The sequence below is a fragment of the Odontomachus brunneus genome, unplaced genomic scaffold (genome assembly GCF_010583005.1).
Source record: "Odontomachus brunneus isolate Ranch 3 - 2012 unplaced genomic scaffold, Obru_v1 Obru_scaffold_251, whole genome shotgun sequence".
NCBI lineage: Eukaryota > Metazoa > Arthropoda > Insecta > Hymenoptera > Formicidae > Odontomachus > Odontomachus brunneus.
The window spans coordinates 152,220-171,731 of record NW_022639701.1 but is presented as its reverse complement, the minus strand read 5'-3'; the positions used below and the strand labels follow the sequence as shown (position 1 = coordinate 171,731).

The window sequence follows — 19,512 nt, the reverse complement described above, 5'->3', positions numbered from 1 at the left end:
AGAAACGAAGAACGTGGAAGACCACCGAAAAAGTTTGAAGACAGCGAATTGCAAGCATTGTTGGATGAGGATAACACTCAAACGCAACAACAACTCGCGGATCAATTAAATGTGACACGAGAAGCCGTCTCCATACGTTTGAAAACCAGGGGAAAGATCGAGAAGATGGGAAAATGGGTTCCACATGAACTGAATGAAAGACAGCAGGAAAATCGAAAAACCACTTGCGAAATGCTGCTCGCCAGGGGGTGTATATCAGTTAGACACGGGGCAATTGGACACAGTCCAATCACAAGTCGCTGTTCCAAGGGACCCTACAAATGTCTCTAATCACACGGTGCTGTGATTGGCTGTGTCCAAATGCACCGTGTCCAAGTGCACCGCTCCCCTCGCCAGGTACAAAAGAAAGTCATTTCTTAATTCGAATTGTGACTGGCGATGAAAAGTGGATATATTTTGAGAATCCTAAACGTAAAAGATCATGAGTAACTCCAGGCGAACCATCGACATCGACTGCAAAACCAAATCGCTATGGACGGAAGACAAGGATCTGTGTTTGGCGGGATCAGAAGGGTGTGATCTATTATGAGCTGCTGAAACTTGGTTAAACCGTTAATACTGAACGCTACCGACAACAAATGATCGATTTGAATCAAGAAAAACTTTGCGTGAAAAACGACCAGAATATAAAAAAAGGCAACACAAAGTGATTTTGCTTTATGATAATGCACCATCATACATAGCAAAACTAGTCAAGGAAACGATTGAGGCGTTTAGTTGGGAAATACTTTAGCATGCGGCTTACTCACCAGACTTGGCTCCGTCCGATTACTATTTATTTGCATCGATGGGACACGCACTTGCTAAGCAGCGCTTCACTTCTTACGAAAATGTACGAAAATGGCTCGATGACTGGTTTGCTTCAAAAGAGCAACAGTTTTTTTGGCGTAGCATCCACAAATTGTCAGACAGGTGGGAAAAATGTATAGCTAACGATGGGCAATACTTCGAATAAAATATTTTTTATCATTTTCATACAATAAACGTGTATTTTCTATACAAAAATTCCGGTTTCATATTTACATACCTGATAAGTCTTTTTAATCAGTATTATATCAGTTTAATATACCGTTATTTATATACATCGTCAATATTAAGATTATCTAATAAGAAGTTACTATTTAATATGCGTATTAAGTGCACGATGTAAACCAAGCCAATGGCTCCTGCACACAGGATGCGGTAATGCTTGCCGCGCGGCGGGAGTTCGCACAACAGCCAATCAATATGCTGCTTTCCGTAATAACCTTCTAGCTCTTACGAAAAAACAACATATTGATTGGCTGTTGTGCGAACTCCCGCCGCGCGGCAAGCATTACCGCGTCCTGTGTGCAGGAGCTACAAGACGTAAGAAGTAAGCAAATTAACCAATCACAGTCGTTGACCGTAAGAAGAATCAATGACTGTGATTGGTCAATTTGCTTACTGCTTACGTCTTACTACTTAAATTTTTCCATGTGCCATCAGCTTAAAGCTGGCCACACACACTTTTCGTAACAATAATCGTAAAACGTAACGTAAGAACTAACCAATTATGATCGAGTATTCACAAAAATGGCGATCTTATAATTCGACGGTTCTCAACGTGATTGGTCAATTCTTACGTTACGTCTTATAGTTACTGTTACGGAAAGTGTGTGTGGCCAGCTTAACCTGTCTTACGTTATTGAGCTGCGTTCCAAAATTCCACTCGGTGGGTAGAGTGACCATTTAATTGACCAATCATGATAAAGAAATCCTAGTTATCTTTTTTCTTATTGGTTAATTAAATGCTACTCTACCCGTCGAGTAGAGTTTTGCAACGCAACTCTGTTATGTCAAGTTGTGTGTGGAGGCCCTTAGGGTGCCTTCCCATGCGGCCTAACTTGCGTAAAGGGACGTCTACATTGGAAGTAAATAGCAAGAAGTAGGAAACATGAGTAAGAAATTGACCAACCACAGTCGAATGTGAGAAGAATAATCTACTATGATTGGTCAATTTCTTATTCCTACTTCCTACTTCTTACTGCTTACTTCCAATGTAGACGTCCCTTAAGCGTAACCTGCGTAATATAGTAATTTATTAGAAGTTACGCCATGTTGCAAGTTGACATTCAATATCTAATCCCCATGGAGCGTATTTCGTTAAATTCGCGTAAAACATAACCAATAACTTCCTAAAGCTAGCCAATAAAAGATCAGGCTTTCTATTGTACAATACAACAGAAATACCAATTGATTCTCGAATAGTTGTTATTATTTAGGCGTATTGTTAAATAGGCGCCATGGGGATAAGGTACTTTACATGTAAGAATGTGTGAAAGCGTAATGTGTGTAACTGTACGATAAGGTTAAGATATTAGTTAATAACAACTTTGCCTACTGAGAAGTGTGAAGGTAGGAGAAATAATTTATTATTTTTGTTATATGCTTAGTCCTTTACTCTAAGAAAAACCGAATTTTTTATTTTTTAACTCTTTATTAGACTGTGTAAAGTATATGTGTTTAGGAGCGATTGAAGTAGATAGGCGAATTTGCGAGTCATGCTAGCTGCGGTCGCCCCGGAGCCTCATAAGAATGCTTAGCCAAACCTCGCGAGCTAATTGCGAGGCTCGCGCCTCGAAACAAAACATGTTTTTCTTTTAGGCTCTCGCTGCGGAGTGTTCTGGAAGGAACGTCGTTTCCTTCTAGAATATTCTGTAGCGAGAGCCAATAGATTTGACGGGCCTGAGTAGTCAGTCTCCTGCGCGAGCTCGAATTATAAGGATATTGCGGCTCGCTTGCCGCTTTCGTTTGCCTTGTCGTTGCTTGTCTACAAGCTATCGCTCTGTTCTTTAGCCGTCGTTTTTTACCGAACTGGACTGCTCGGCGCTCGCTACTTCTTGGCAGCTGCACCTTTGAGCGAGCTTACTAATCTATTCGGCGCTCGCCGATCGATAATGTACCTTACGCGTAAAACAAAGATTGGAAAGTAAATTGTGAGTGAATGTGTATTAAAGTGATATAACTTTGACAATTTGTTTTGCTGATTGACCTCTCGCTCCTTAGAGCTGCCAGGTGTTCTAACCGCGGCCTTCTCAGCCGGTTGCTTATGAAAGTGTTGCTGACTCGACACGAGCCACGTAAGCGCGTTAACATTTGCTGGTCCTTCGAGCCGGATCACTACGTCTGGTGCTTGTACTTTAACCAGGTGATCGGTGTCTCAGTGAGTTGGCTGACATCTACTTGACGGTGTTCTTTTGCAAAACAAAGGAAGATGAACAAGGTGGTTGAAGGAATAGTGCGCTCGCAACAGAAGCTCTACGGTAGGATAGCCCATTCCTTCGAAAACCTCCGTAAAACAGGCGCCGCGAATATTACGTTAGGATTGGTGGAGGCGCGATTACAAACACTTGAGGCTTACTGGACACAATTCGAACAGCAACATGAAACTCTCCTCACAGAGCATTGGGAAGGTCTCGTGGACCAGGTGACTCACCCTGGGATTTCAACCCCAATTTTTTTAATTATGCTGGAGATGAAAAAAAAGACGTGTCTCGGCGTTTGATTGAATAGGCCTTAGTTTCGGAGTAATAAATTTGTGAAAATTGGCCATATCCGAAGCGCACCGCGGCGCGCCATATGAGCCTTCTCGGTAACTGTACTTCCAACCAGTGCAGTTGGCTTCGTGAGTTAGGTGCTTGCTTCATAATTCGTAAGATCCAAGTTCGCTCGGAGGTGAGCAATAATTTTTTTTTAATGAGTGTTTTTATTTATTTTTATTTATTTTGATGATATTGATATAGTATAAAAAGATATAGTATAAAAAGATATAGTATAAAAAGATTCATTCTTTAATTCATTCACAATTATCATCGGGAGCTTTTACAGATATGATCAAGTACGCTTGGTTTGCATCGAAATTAATTCTTGAAAGAAATGTCTTTCGAAACGTCAACGAAATATGTTTCCCCCCGGACTTACGAAAAAATAAATGTATATGTGATACTCCTTCATTTATTCATTGTGCAAACTGTAGAAAATGTATATACTTTAAATGTTTTTATGATGTTTATCATCCAAGTAATTGTTCCGCATCGAAATAATTTAATTTTGTAATAAATCCGCAATACTTAAATAATTGAATTTTGTAATAAAAATATTCATATTCACATTTCAGATGTTTGTTTATTCTTCTTCTTCTACGATTAATTATTTTAAAAACTAGAAATTTAAAAATTGTTAATATTATTTCCAATTAAACTTTAAATTTAAACAATTTGAAAATTTAGATACGTTGCCTTTATATGTTATCCATTACAAATAACTTATATATTATTATTATTACTTATTTATTATTTCAAATATTATTACTTGAATTAAAATTCTCTTAAAATTAAATTTAAATTAATGTTTAGAATGATATTAAATTAAATTTTCTATTTCAAAAATTTGCATACTATATCAATATCATTAAAATAAATAAAAATAAATAAAAACACTCATTAAAAAAAAAAATTATTGCTCACCTCCGTGAGCGAACTTGGATCTTACGAATTATGAAGCAAGCACCTAACTCACGAAGCCAACTGCACTTGATTGGAAGTACAGTTACTGGGAAGGCTCATATGGCGCGCCGCGGTGCGCTTCGGATATGGCCAATTTTCACAAATTTATTACTCCGAAACTAAGGCCTATTCAATCAAACGCCGGGACACGTATCTTTTTTTTCATCTCTAGAATAATTTAAAAAATTGGGGTCGAAATCCCACGGTAAGTCACCTGGTCCTCCCCTTGTCAGCCGTCGACGCAAACGACGTTGCCGCGAATCCAGTTGCCGTTGTTCTCAGGCCGCTATGAGGAGTGGCCTTCCTTTCGTGACCTGTTTTCCTCCATTGTGGGGAAGGACACTACAGTCACTCAGATGGAGAAGCTGCACTATTTAAAGTTATGCCTGAAGGGTGAAGCTGAATTGTTAGTGCGTTCCTTGCCGACGAATGAGGAGAACTATGAACGAGCTTGGAAGGTATTAACAGAGTTTTTCGAAAATAAACGACTTCTGGTTCGTTCTTACCTGACGCCATTCATGTCTTTTCCTAAGATAAAGAGCGAGTCGTTGACCGACTTGCGAAAGTTATATCACTGCATTATGAGCACGGTCGGCGCTCTGGAGAGCATCGGGAGGCCGATCTCTAGTGACAACGATTTGTTCGTGCACTTAATCATTGAGCTTCTTGATCCGCGATCGCGTCGCGAGTGGGAGACTTTTACTAGTGACTGCACGGAACCGCCGTCGTTTACGACAATAAAACAGTTCCTCGACCACAGATTGCACACGCTGGAGTCGCTGCGGCCTGGCGGGGCGGAGGTTATGGCTCCGAAGGCAAGTGCGTGTTCGCCGCGATCCACTCGTGCACTGCTTGCGAGCAAGCGAGAAACTAAACGCGAACATTGCTCCAAGGTGTTGACAAGGATATTTTATCATATTCTGCGATGCTTATCAGCGAAAGTCGACTAGATCGACTAGCGGAGGCGGCACGTCGAAGCAAATCAGCTATGCATAAAGTGCCTTGGTAAGCATCAGCTGGGCGATTGTACGTCGAGGAAGACATGCTCGTAGTGCAACTCTCGCCACCATACGTCTCTGCATGACGCGATTCCCGACGCCGGGACCTCTACGAGCGCGCACTTAGCTCAGCGAAAGATCCGTCCTCCGGTGGCCGTGCTTTTAGCTACTGCGCGAGTTCTTGTCGCTGATCGGTTCGGCGTGATGCATCCCGCTTCCGTGCGTTATTAGATCCCGGGGCCGAGTCATCGCTCGTCTCGGAGACACTGGCGCAGCGTTTGCGGCTACGGCGGTCGCCCACCTCAACAATGATCTTGGGGGTCGGTGGAAAATTGACGGGCGTAGCTCGAGGGATGGTTGCCCTTGAGGTCTCTGGGCGGAACGGGGAGTCTGCAGTTAAAGTGTCGGCGCTGAAACTCCCTTGACTCACGCGTTATTACGGGGATGTGCGCGCTGACGGGCAGGAGTGGAGGCACTTGAGCGGGCTGGAGCTGGCGGATCCGGAATTCATGGCGACCAATCCTGTCGACCTCCTCCTCGGAGCGGAAGTGTATGCGGACGTCTTCGAGGAGGGTCTGTGGCGGGGCGACATGCGAGAGCCGGTTGCTCAGAAGACTAGGCTTGGATGGATCTTGTTGGGCGCGGCCGGCGAGCGAGGGGAGGCGGAAAGCACTCGGATTCACCAGTGCTTGGTGGACGACCACCTCAGCGAGCTGGTGCAACAGTTTTGGAGACAAGAGGAAGTAGCTCCAGCTCTGCTTCTTCTTTCTGTGAAGGAAGCTGAGTGCGAGGAATTCTTCGTTCGCACGCACGTCCGACAGGACGGCCGTTACGTCGTACGCCTTCCTACTGCTAACCGGCTCCCGGACCTCTCGGGAACGAGGCGACCAATGTCTCGGGCGCTCGAACAGATGGAGCGGAGATTCGCTCTCAACGAAAGCGCCAACTCTATGACAATTTCATGCGAGTATACGAAGAGCTGGGCCACATATCCCCGGTGCCCTTGGATACCGCAGAGGACAGCGGAGCCTGTTATCTTCCCCATCACGGTGTGATGCGCGAGTCGAGCTCCACGACGAAACTCCGTGTCGTTTTTAACGGCTCGGCGAGGGTCGCCTCCGGAGAGTCTCTAAACAGTTATCTGCTTGTAGGCCCGAACCTGCTTCTCTCCCTAGCTAATGTTCTGGTGCGTTGGCGATCTCACCGCTATGTGCTGGCGGCCGACGTCGAAAAAATGTATCGACAGATACTCGTTGCGCCTGAGGATCGCTGGATGCAGAGGATTCTTTAGCGTCACGACGCTGGCACTGAGGTTGTCGAGTATCACCTTAACACAGTCACATACAGGCTGGCTTGCGCTCCTTTCCTGGCCATGCGCACCCTGCGGCAGCTCGCTGCGGATAAGGAGGAGCAGTTTCCACGAGGCGCAGCCATTCTGAGGAAGGACGTCTACATGGACGACATCCTCACTGGAGCCTTTTCCATCGAGGAGACCAAAGATATCCAACGACAGTTGACTGACTTGTGCAGGACGGGCGGGTTTCCTCTGAGAAAGTGGTCCGCCAACGAACCTGAGCTTCTCTCTGAGGTGCCGCTGGAGCACAGACTGTTGAGTGACGAGCACACCTGGCTGCCGCAAGACTGTCACTCGACCCTCGGTTTGCAGTGGCATCCGAGCTTGGACTGCTTCTCCTACAACATGAAAGTAATAGCCATACGGGTTATCCCAAGAGATCCGTGTTGGCCTTGATGGCGCGTCTTTTCGATCTACTGGGGTGACTGGCCCCAGTGGTGATGCGGGCCAAGATCCTCTTTCAGTCCACTTGGCTGAGAGGCTTAGATTGGGACACCCCGCTCGACGACGCCGGCATCCTACTTTGGCGGGACTTCCAGGTAAAGCTGCCACGACTGGAGGAGATCAGAGTGCCTCGAAGTCTACTGCTGGGTGGCTCCAGAGGGGCGATCGAGTTTCACGGCTTCGCGGATGCGTCAGAGCGAGCCTACGCGGCCGTCCTCTACGTACGGGCAGACTCCGGTGACAGCGGGCGTCAAGTGAGGATAATAATGGCTAAAACTAAGGTGGCTTTTCTGAAACAGGTCATCTTGCCGCACCTGGAGCTATGCGCCGCCACGCTGCTTGTCCGGCTTGATGCTCACGTTCGACGGATTTTGAGAGTGTCGGAGACGCCGATCCATTTGTGGTCCGACTCTACCGTAGCCCTAGATTGGATCCAAGGTCACTCATCCCGATGGAAAACTTATGTGGCTAACCGCGTGACCGACATTCAGACGACCATGTCTGAAGCCATTTGGCATCATCTTCCGGGACGAGACAACCCGGCTGATTGTGCCTCTAGGGGGGTCTTGCCGAGCGATCTCGTGAATCACCCTCTCTGGTGGAGGGGGCCATCGTGGCTGAGTACCAGCGAGGATCCATGGCCGGTACCACCTTTCCCCGATCAAAATTGGGACAGCGATCTTATGGAGGAGCGATTCCGAATTCTCCTTATCATGACTCAGCGGATTCGTGTCGAGGAGCCTGAAGAGCTGATGCAGTTCTCGTCGCTACATTGTTTGCTGCGCGTGACGGCCTGGTGTCGCCGATGGCTGGGCGGACGTGGATCGGCTGGACGGGTCGCCGGGGTGGAGGCTCAGCCGGCGCTGCCGCTGTAGGGAAACACCCTATCAGCAGACGAAATTGAGGACGCTCTCTGGACTTGGATCGAAGTGGTGCAAGCCAGATTTTTCGCTGATGAATTACGGGCGCTAGCTCGTGGCAGCACCATTGCCAAAAGCAGCTCCCTCCTCAAACTCAGTTCATTTGTGGACTCGCGAGGCACCCTCCGAGTTGGGGGACGAATTAAGCACGCTCTCCTGGCCTACGATGAGAGGCATCCGGTGATTCTTCCGGGCTCGTCTCATTTCACGAAGCTCGTCATTGAGGCAATCTACAGACGAACCCTCCACGGAGGAGTGTAGCTGACTCTCGGAGCGGTGAGGCAGTGGTACTGGATCCCGGGTGAGTGGCCGGTGGTCAAGGCGGCCATTGACGCTGCGTCACTTGCGTGCGATGGCGGGCGGCGTCTACTCAGCAGCTGATGGGTGACCTGCCGCGACAGTGAATGACACCTACGAGATCTTTTCTTCACACTGGAGTGGACTACGCCGGACCGGTGCTGCGGACGACCAGGGAACACGGCCATAAAGCGTATAAGGCGGTCATTGCGGTGTTTGTCTGCCTGGCTACAAGGGCTGTCCACCTGGAAGTGGTCTTCGATTACACCTTTGAAGTTTTCTTACCTACTTTGCGCCGTTTTACATCTCGGTGAGGACTATGCCGTAGCATCTCCAGTGATTGTGGCACAAACTTCGTCGGAGCAAACGCACAACTGCGTGACTTCTTCACAGCCAGCAACGGCGCATTGCGGAGCAATTGGCTTGCGACCAGATCCAGTGGAGTTTCAACCCACCGTCGGCGCCCCACTTCGGAGGCCTCTGGGAAGCAACCGTGAAGTCACTGAAGCACTATCTCCGGCGAGTATTGGGCGAGGCGACCCTCACTTACGAGGAAATGAGCACTCTCCTCACCCAAGTGGAGGGCTGCCTGAATTCAAGGTCCCTATAAGCCTTGACTGATGACCCTGACGATTGGGCAGCTTTGACTCCGGGGAATTTCTTTATCGGGTCAGCGCTCATTGCCGTTTCTGAACCGAGCCTCCTGGAAGAATCGGCCAAGCTAGGGTCGAGGTGGCGGCTCCTACAGAAGATGAGGGACCATTTTTGGGAGCGGTGGTCGAGCGAGTCTCTTCACTCCCTTCAACAACCAAAGTGGTGGGCCGCTAGTGACCAAGTGCGAATCGGCCACCTCTGCCTTATTCGGCATGAGAGTGTCCCCCTACTGGCAAGGATTTCCCAAGTGCACCCTGGAGAGGATGGCCTTATCAGGGTAGTTACCGTTTGGTCTGCGTCCTCAGAGCTCAAGCGCCCAGTAGCAAAGATTGTCCTATTGCCGGCTGCTGACGCTGAGCACCCTGAAGAGCGGCAAACTTAAGACATAACCGTATGATTGGGCATCTTTTCTTCTTTTGTTCTTCCTTTTTTTTTTGTTTTTTATCTTCCTTAGTAATCTGCTCCACTACTTGAATTCCGTTGGAATATAATTACGGCGAAACTTGCAATTAACTTGCACTCTAGAGAGTGACCGACTTTTACCGACTGTGTGTCCACCACATTTAGCAGGGCCGAGGTCAGATGGGAGGGACTGGGAATCTGTTACCAACGCCGACAAGCTTGGATGGCTCAGGCGCTCAAGACGACCTTAACCACGGCAGTAAGGGGCTTCGGTGATCACACCGAGGCGGGCGGAATGTTTAGGAGCGGTTGAAGTTGATAGGCGAATTTGCGAGTCATGCTAGCCGCGGTCGCGCCAGAGCCTCGTAAGAGCGCTTAGCTAAACCTCGCAAGCTAATTGCGAGGCTCGCGCCTCGAAACAAAACATGTTTTCCTTTTAGGTTCTCGCTGCGGAGTGTTCTAGAAGGAACGTCATTTCCTTTTAGAATATTCTGTAGCGAGAGTCTATAGATTTGACGGACTTGAGTAGTCAGTCTCCTGCGCGAGCTCGAATTATAAGGACATTGCGTCTCGCTTGCCGCTTTCGTTTGCCTTGTCGTTGCTTGTCTTTAACGACCTATCAAGCTATCGCTCTGCTCTTTAGCCGTCGTTTTTTACCGAGATGGACTGCTCGGCGCTCGCTACTTCTTGGCAGCTGCAGCTGCACCTTTGAGCGAGCTTACTAATCTATTCGGTACTCGTCGATCGTTAATGTACCTTACGCGTAAAACAAAAATTGGAAAGTAAATTGTGAGTGAATGTGTATTAAAGTGATATAACTTTGACAATTTGTTTTGCTTATTGATCTCTTGCTCCTTAGAGCTGCCAGGTGTTCTAACCGCGGCTTTCTCAGCCGGTTGCTTATGAAAGTGTTACTGGCACGGCACGAGTCACGTAATATGTGACTTATTTTCCGACAGTTTGTAAAGGAGTAACATGCAGATTGATACACAAATGATTGGAAAATGTAATATATTTATGTTTCTGCGTTTTTAAAAAGGCTATACCAAAAATAAAAACAATTTATAGAACATTAATAAAGCATAAATTGAAAAAGCCCGAAAGTAAAATAAAAATATTACATACTACTGTGTCCAAAAAGTAAGACCAGTTTTTATTTATTTCAAAAAATATTTATTTATTTTTCCAAATCTATTTCGTCGCCTTCAAAGTAACCCGTTCCCGACACAATACACTTATGCCAACGTATTTTCCAGTCCTCGAAACAAGAATTAAAGTCGCCTTCCGGGATGGCTTTCAGAGCGCGTAGCGATTCACGTTGTATCTCTTCTATCGTCTCAAAACGATTTCCCCGCAGTGGTCTTTTGAGTTTTGGGAATAGCCAGAAGTCACACGGTGCTAAATCAGGCGAATACGGTGGTTGTGGAATGATATGGATCGAATTTTTGGCGAAAAAGTCACGAAGAACGAGTGCAGTGTGAGAAGGTGCATTTGGCACTAGTCGAGATTTTACACGTTTCAGGCCTAAAATATCTTTCAAAATGGTATTGGCAGATCCTTTCGAAATACCAACAGCATCAGCAAGGTCTCTAACAGTCATTCGACGATTAGCAAGCACAAGTTCTTTGATTTTCTTGACGTGTTGTTCATCGGTAGAGGTTGATGGTCGTCCGGAACGCTCTTCGTCTTCAACACTTTCACGACCTTCTTTGAACTGTTTATACCACTTGTAAACATTCCTTTCCGACAAAGCATGGTCCCCGAAGGCTTTCTGCAACATCCTGAACGTTTCTGCACCCGAAATTTCATTCCGCAAACAAAATTTAATGCAACTTCTTTGCTCAATATAATTAGACATTGTAAAAATCGCCGAATGCACTTTTAGCGTCGTACAAAACCAAGCGTAAAGCAAAAAGTAATGAATGTTTTGACATGAAATTTGTCACAGATGTCTGTCACAATGCTGCCAATTTAGAAAAAAAATATTTATGATGTGCGGTTTACCCGCGCGATTTAAATTGAAAACTGGTCTTACTTTATGGACACAGTAGTATATTCTAAATCAAATTTATTTTGCATCCGACTTCACATTGAAATATATACTTTATGATCGAAGTGAACAGATATTACTTTTCCATATAGCACATGATGTAACAAGGATATCCTGTTTAAGTCACAAATATTTCAGAAACTTTCGAAAGACATCCGTATGAGATATCACATACAGATGTCTCCCAGATATTTAAAATTTCATCAAGATATCTCTGCTACTAGAGAGAAGCCTGAAAACGGCCACGCCATATGTTTTGGGCGACACCGATTTTCACGCTGATGTGATGCGCCATCTGCACCCATTTTTCAGGTGGAACTACGTTCTCTACGCCCATTTTCAGACGATGCCGGTAAAGCAGCGATTCGGTGCGTGTATATTCTACGCCCATTTCCTGACGATTCATGTCCGTGCTAAGCGCATAATTGCGTGGTTCAGAACATGGACTATTGCGTACGAACTTATATTCCATTCAACATGCACATGATCTTTTCTCTTTACGCACTGTCATAAATTTATTTACGTGTATATGCGTACGAAATATCATATGTATGTGTATATGCGAGAACCACACCGCCGAAAAGCACGCCCACTTCCATGCTTTACATAACACAACGATATTAATCGCATTATTATAAAACATTAATTCCAGTAGCATAAATTGTGGAAAAACTAGTGCTCTTTAAATAACATCGATACCTTTCGTGGTTGCCGAGAAATAAGGAATAAATGCTAACGGCATGTAAAAGCTTGATCGCAACATCAAAACATTCGTGCATTTCTATACTTTACCTAAAGCAATGGTATTAATCGTAATATTATAAACAACTGATTCCAATAGAGTAAAGTGTGGAGAAGTCAGTGCATTTTGAACGAAATCGATATCTTTTGTAGTTGCCGAAAGAAAGCAAAAAATGCTGGATATAAGCTCTGGCCCGCGACGTCGAGACATATGTCGCGCTGAGTCTCTTAAACATGCCGCTAGCATTTATTGCTTAATTTTGGCAACTACAGAAGATATCGATTTTGTTGAAAAAGTAAACACCTCTCCTCACATTACTCTATTGGAATTATTGGTTTGTAATATTACAAAAAATAACACTGCTTTAGGTAAAGCGTGGAAGCGCGCGTACGTCTCTACGTCGCAGTCAAGTGCTTCTATGCCGCCAATATTTTTTGCTTTCTTTCGGCAACTACATAAGATATCGGTTTCGTCCAAAAAGCTATGACTTCTCCTCATTTTAGTGTATTCGAATTAGTCGTTTATAATATTACGAATAATACTATTGCTTTAGGTAAAGCGTTTACGTCTTGATGTACGTCACAATCATCCTTTTGCATGTCGCTAGCATTTATTCTTTAATTTCGGCAACTACAAAAGATATCGATTTCGTTCAAGAAGCACTGACTTCTCCACTTCATTCTATTGGAATTAGTGGCTTATAATATTACGAATAATACCACTGCTTTAGGTAAAGTGTGGAAGCGAAATCGATATCTTTTGCAGTTGCCGAAAGAAAGCAAAAAATGCTGTCAGCATATTAGCACTTGACCGCGTCGTGGAGACGTACACGCGCTTCCACGCTATACCTAAAGCAGTATTTTTCGAAATATTATAAACCACTAATTCCAATAGAGTGAAGTGCGGAGAAGTCAGTGCTATTTGAACGAAATCGATAACTTTTGTAGTTGCTGAAAGAAAGCAAAAAATGCTAGCGGTATATAAGAGGATGACCGCGACGTACATCGAGACATACGTGCGTTTCCACACTTTACCTAAAGCAATGATATTATTCGTAATATTATAAACCACTTTTTCGAATACAGTAAAATGAGAAGTCAGTGCTTTTTGAACGAAACCGATATCTCATACAGTTGCCGAAAGAAAGCAAATAATATTGGTGGCATACATGTACTTGACCGCTACGTCGGACGTCCGCGCGCTCCCACACTTTATTTGAAGTAGTAGTATTATTCGTAATATGATAAATCATTAATTGGATTAGAGTAAAGTCAGAGAAAAACAGTTCTTTTTGAACGAAATCGATATCGTTTGTAGTTACCGAAAGAATGCAAAAAATACTGACGGCATATAAGCACTTGACCGCGAGATCGAGACATACGTGAGCTTCCACGCTTTACCTTAAGCAGGGATATTTTTCGTAACGTTATAAACCATAAATTCCAATAGAGTGAAGTGTGGAGAAGCTAATACTTTTTGAACGAAACCGATATCTCATGTAGTTGCCGAAAGAAAACAAAAAATATTGGTGGCATACAAGCACTTGACCGCGACGTCCAGACGTACGCGCGTTTCCACGCTTTACCTAAAGAGCAGTGATATTATTCGTAATATTACCAACCACTAATACCAATAGAGTGATGTGAGGAAAATTCAGTTCTTTTTGAACGAAATTGATATTTTTTGTAGCTGCCGAAAAAAAGCAGAAAATACTGGCGGCATATAAGCACTTGACCGCGACGTCGTGCTTAGGCTTTTATATGCCGCTAGCATGTATTGCTTAATTTTGGCAAATACAAAAGATATCGATTAAAAAAGCACTGACTTCTCCTCATTTTGGTGTATTAGGATTAGTGGTTTATAATATTACGGAAAATACAACTGCTTTAGGTAAAGTGTGAAAGGGCGCGTTCGTCTCGATGTACGTCACGGTGAACCTTTTATATGTCTCTGGCTTTCTTTCGCCAACTACAACAGTTATCATTTTCGTTCATAAAGCACTGACTTTTCTACACTTCACTTTATTGGAATTAGTGATTTATAAGGGAGGGTCCCGATTGCTTACAAATTAATTGCCTACAGTATCGGTTGCTGACATTCAACTTATCCACATTTCATTTGCACACAAAAATTATTGCCTACAGGACAATTACCTACAAGTTGTATTACGCACAAATAAAAAATTAAAAGCCGAACGATCGTTTGCACACATGACACTTGCGCACAAATCACATTGCACACCATATTATTGCCTACAGTATTATATGCTTTATTGCGCACAAATAAAAATTAAGAGACGAATGCACGTTTGCGCACAAAAATTATTGCCTACAGTAAGATTGCTTACCCAGATAGCACATGGACATCCGATGGACGTCCATCGGACATCCATTTCTGGACATCGACGTCCAATAAAGGTCCAAAATAGATTCGTTTCACGTCCGATGTACGTCCATAGAATGTACGTTTGATACAACTTTGGACATCCATAAAATGTCCGAAATAAGACCGTTTCTGGACCTATTTTGGACGTGTATTGGACTTACTATGGGTGCTTTCCAGTTATGTTTTGTGCGTTACACAAAACCAATTTATTGGTTATATATTAACTCTTACAAGATATTTTAGATAATAAAGCAATAAACTGGTTTTGTGTCAAAATGTGCAATTGGAAAACACCCTATGATGTTAAAACTAAATTACAAAGTTTTAAAATAGTTCGTAGGAAAAGATGTGTTTTATTTTTTATTTTTTACTTTTATTTTTTTGACATATTTATTTGTTATATCATATATTTATAAGACAATATAAGTAACTTAAAATCTATGAATTTTTTTATATTAGTATTTTTACATATCATGAATACCACATAATGATAATATGAATAAATTTATATTTATTTATTTATTTATACTACCATAACCAAGTAGATATTGTTGTTTTAAATATATTTAATATACCTTGCAAATAAACGCAATTTAAGAACACCTCTCTTTAATTTAGTTCACTTGCCACTGAAATAAGTAGATAGCATTTAATTAAATCTTATTTAAATATATAATCAAATATATTGTAACAATATTATGGAAATATTACTGTGATATTATATAATATTACTGTGATATTATATAATATTACGTGCTGTGTGGGATATCACATTCTTACAAACTAGCAAGTCAGCGAGTTTTAAATAGCAAAATTTTCATTTTGCTTTCGCTCCAAACCAGCTATATTTTTCAATTCGTTGGTCAGTAAACGACTACAATTGCGTTTTATAAATTCGTATGGTGATTTTCCTCCAATGCGAGAAATTTCTGCAACCTATAATAAATATCACTTTGTTATAAAATAAATAAATATTTTAATAATTATAATTGTAATCATTACTCCAGTCTCCAAATTCAAATATAATTATATAAAAATAGAATTAGAAGATATCGTTGGCATTCTTAATTAACATATTAATTATTTTAGAGATATTGATAAAGACTTATGTATGTATGGTTATAGTTAAAGATTACGGCAATGTGTTTTACTGATACATTTGTTGCGCTCTGCTTTGTGAATTGCGAATACTACTAAAATGTAAAGTTGCTGATTTTTGCTTGACACAGATCATACTTATCATGTACTTTAAAGACCATATTTACTAACGCCAATTAATTTAATCGGTCGAGTATATTCAGCTCTTCCATTAAAACTGAATTTAATTAACCTACCCTTATAGAAATATCATACTAAGAATCATTGATAATTACTTATTATCCAGTATTTTTAATACTGAAAATAAGTAATTATCAATGATTCTTAGTATGATATTTCTATAAAGGTAACTCTCGCATTATGTAACCGACCCAACTTTATCTAAGGTTTATTTGAATTACATACGCTTAGGAAGCTATACGGCGTTTTAAAACATTTACAGTATCTAATAAATCTTGCTTAGCATTGCTAAATATGCAGTGAAAATATCACCGGTCTTATCTTTGGAAACAAGATTGCTAACATGCAAGATAGCATACAACCGTTGTATTACAACGTACAAAATTTGTAGCCAATAACAAGTATATTAGTTTGCATGGTAGGTCGCATGTACTTTGATACGCAAAAACACGTACTAACGTGTGCCGTAGACTGAGTGTACTCACATGAAAATCAAAAGAGCAGAACGAAAGCAGAAGGGAAAAGAGATCTAATCATTTAGAATAATTCTGTTTCAATTTCAACTACTCTGATTGGCTAAATCGCTTTACCGTTGTGGTTTGGTCTCGCTCTTTCGATCTCCATGTGATTGCATCCTTACAGGTTGTCATTTGTAAAATGAACAGACTTAAAAAATAAGTTACCAATTAAAAACTAAATGTGCAATAAAACTTACTAAAAGTAAAAAAACTAACATATACAAGAGTTATAACAATTTCGCTATGTTATACTTGCTGTTATATGCGTTATATATAATTTAATATCATAAAGTTACAGTATTACCGATGCTTTGAAATTATTCGGCTGGTTCAAAAATTGCTGGACATGTTCTTTTAAATCTTTCACAGAGTTAAAAGGAAGATCAGAAAAGAATAAATTGATTTTTCTCTCGCATTTTGATTCACATTTTGTCTTTAAAAGGTTTGTTGCAGCAGATCATTTTTAATGTCTCTCACATCATCTGCCATTTGCCACAATTGCGTTTATATATAATAATACAATAAGACTGCTGACGAATTATTTCTTTGAAATACTTAAGCACTATTGTGAATGAAAACAAAAGATAAATGTTAATTTCCTTGTTCTCATTTTGCACAAAACGATTCAGATTATTTCCCAGCGAGAAATGATTCATTGATCGACGCCGAAACGATGTTGAATCGACGTCGAAACGATGAAATTGACATTGATTCGACATAGTTTTGACATCGGTCGATGAATCATTTCTTGTTGGATCAGTGGATTTATGCTGTCAATGTATGTCAAAGCATAAAACATTATTTAAAAAGTCTATTAAAAGAAAAAATACAAAACTTTCCTGTTTTATATAATAAAGTAATAATAAATAATATGAAAATAATTATCGAAATAATGAGCACGACAATAATAATAACCCAGATAACAGATACATGTCATTTTGACATCGTTTTTCTAGTCATTCAATAACCAAGAAATGACCTATAATTATCAAAAATGAAATAAAAAGGACGACAAAATGATGGTCAAATATCACAATCTGATGATGATAATTTAAGACATTTTAGTAACATGTTTATGACATCTCATGATGTTCGATGACAATACGTCAGTAAGACATTGTATAGAAACGTTATTAAGACGTCATAAATTTGACGTTTTAAAGTCGACATTATTTGTTCACATGACATCATTGAACCAATTATGAGCAGTTTTTAACATCAAAATGATGTGTTTGCTATCTGGAAAATATGATGGTAATCATAAAAATGACAAAAATAACTAATAATTAATAACATAATTAGAAAAGGTAAAATAAATAATAATTATTAATTTCCACGTTACGTCTAGTGATACTAGAAATAGATGAACCTTCGATATACTATAATATGATGTGAAACACTATGTAAATACATACCAGTTTTATTGCACACATATTCTGTTTCATTACTTGTACTTCACGTTCATCATTTTGCGATGAATAATAATTATTGCAAGTATCCCAAACTGTTCCTGATATATGCTTACTACGTTCATATGAAACTTTGCCAGCCACTGAATTAACTGTTTGTAATTGACGTTTGTTACTTGATGTGTTTTCGCCGCATATACTTTTTGATGATTCTATAAAATGTAACCTTTACTGTTTTTATGATACACTATATTACAACATATTTCATGATATTACATAGCATGTTTAACTTATAATAATATGCAAAGTGTTGCATTTAAAAATTTATAAAGGAAATCTAATTCTAATTACGAAATTTAAGACATTGGTTTTCACAATTATAAAGTAAAATGTTATGTACATCGTATAAAAGCATTCCCACAAATTATTAGTTGATTGACGTCGGAATGACGTCGAATCAACGTCGATTTCATGGTTTTCATGTCTATCGACGAATTATTTCTTCCTGGGAACCATATATTAAGGTGTAATTGTTTCATTGACTTACTTAAAATATATTGTTGAATTTTTAACCTACATTTTTACCAACATTTTTAACGAAGAATGTCTATCCAATGAAATTATATTTAAGAATATTACTAAACTGCGTCAATTTAAATTGTTACAATTTTTACCAACAACTAATTTTGAGATATAATTAAAAAAAAACTATACATGTTTACTTTATAACTACAAAGGAGTTAGAAGATTTTCCAATTAGGCCAATTTTGTCAAAATCTAAATACAGATTCCCTCTACAAATGATTAGGAAAGTTAATAATTAATAATAACAAAACAGATTTAATTATTATTAATATTGGGAGTGTGAATAAGTTCTCGCCGTTTTTTGTGAAAATAAATCCTTTATTTAAAAAAAATAATAAAAAAACAAGTCAATTAAAGTATTGCCCATCGCTGGAGACTACTTTTTCCCATCTTTCTGGCAGCATTTGAATTCCACGTCGAAAAAACAACACTTCTTTTGCGGCTATCCACGAATCGATCCATTTTTTCGTTTCTTCATACGAAGTGAAGTGCTACTCAGCCAGGCCATTAGTCATCGATCGAAATAAATAGTAATCAGAAAGCGCAATGTCTGGAGAGTACGGCGGGTGGGGTAGGACTTCCCATTTCAGCGTTTCCAGGTATGTTTTGCCCGGTGACGCGACATGCGGCCGAGTGGAGCGGTGCACTTGGACACGGTGCATTTGGACACAGCCAATCACAGCACCGTGTGATTAGAGACATTTGTAGGGTCCCTTGGAACAGCGACTTGTGATTGGACTGTGTCCAATTGCCTCGTGTCCAACTGATATACACCCGCGGTCGAGCGTTATCATGCAGCAAAATCACCTTATAGTGTCTTTGCTCATATTGCGGCCGTTTTTCTTTCAATGCTCGGCTCAAACGCATCAATTGTCGTCGATAGAGATCTC

General features: G+C 41.2%; 2 protein-coding genes and 1 long non-coding RNA gene across 5 annotated transcripts in view; 2 read left to right on the top strand and 1 right to left on the bottom strand.

Moving 5' to 3' along the window:
• The first annotated feature begins 7,378 nt into the window (after nucleotides 1-7,378).
• LOC116852728 lies at nucleotides 7,379-8,257 on the top strand. Its single transcript, XM_032833358.1, has one exon. It carries the CDS (start codon nucleotides 7,379-7,381, stop codon nucleotides 8,255-8,257), a length of 879 nt encoding a protein of 292 aa, XP_032689249.1.
• Nucleotides 8,258-8,706: 449 nt separating this feature from the next.
• LOC116852727 lies at nucleotides 8,707-9,209 on the top strand. Its single transcript, XM_032833356.1, has 2 exons — nucleotides 8,707-8,909; nucleotides 8,993-9,209. Exons 1-2 carry the CDS (start codon nucleotides 8,707-8,709, stop codon nucleotides 9,207-9,209), a joined length of 420 nt encoding a protein of 139 aa, XP_032689247.1.
• A 6,027-nt stretch (nucleotides 9,210-15,236) lies between these two features.
• Nucleotides 15,237-19,512, bottom strand: part of LOC116852718 — a 12,229-nt gene continuing 7,953 nt past the window's right edge. The window contains exons 3-5 of one of the 3 annotated variants that reach the window (XR_004379839.1): nucleotides 18,044-18,249; nucleotides 16,933-17,190; nucleotides 15,237-15,768 (exon numbers count right to left, since the gene is read on the bottom strand). This is a non-coding gene — a long non-coding RNA (uncharacterized LOC116852718). The remainder of the gene's footprint in view (nucleotides 15,769-16,932; nucleotides 17,191-18,043; nucleotides 18,250-19,512) is intronic. The other 2 variants (XR_004379840.1, XR_004379838.1) reach the window with 2 other exon arrangements.

Excerpts from the sequence above, each read along its gene's own strand:
- LOC116852728 (XM_032833358.1), top strand. The coding sequence starts at position 7,379 with ATGCGGGCCAAGATCCTCTTTCAGTCCACTTGGCTGAGAGGCTTAGAT.
- LOC116852727 (XM_032833356.1), top strand. The coding sequence starts at position 8,707 with ATGACACCTACGAGATCTTTTCTTCACACTGGAGTGGACTACGCCGGA. Across the intron at positions 8,910-8,992 it reads TTGCGCCGTTTTACATCTCG|CCAGCAACGGCGCATTGCGG; the intron begins GTGAGGACTATG and ends ACTTCTTCACAG.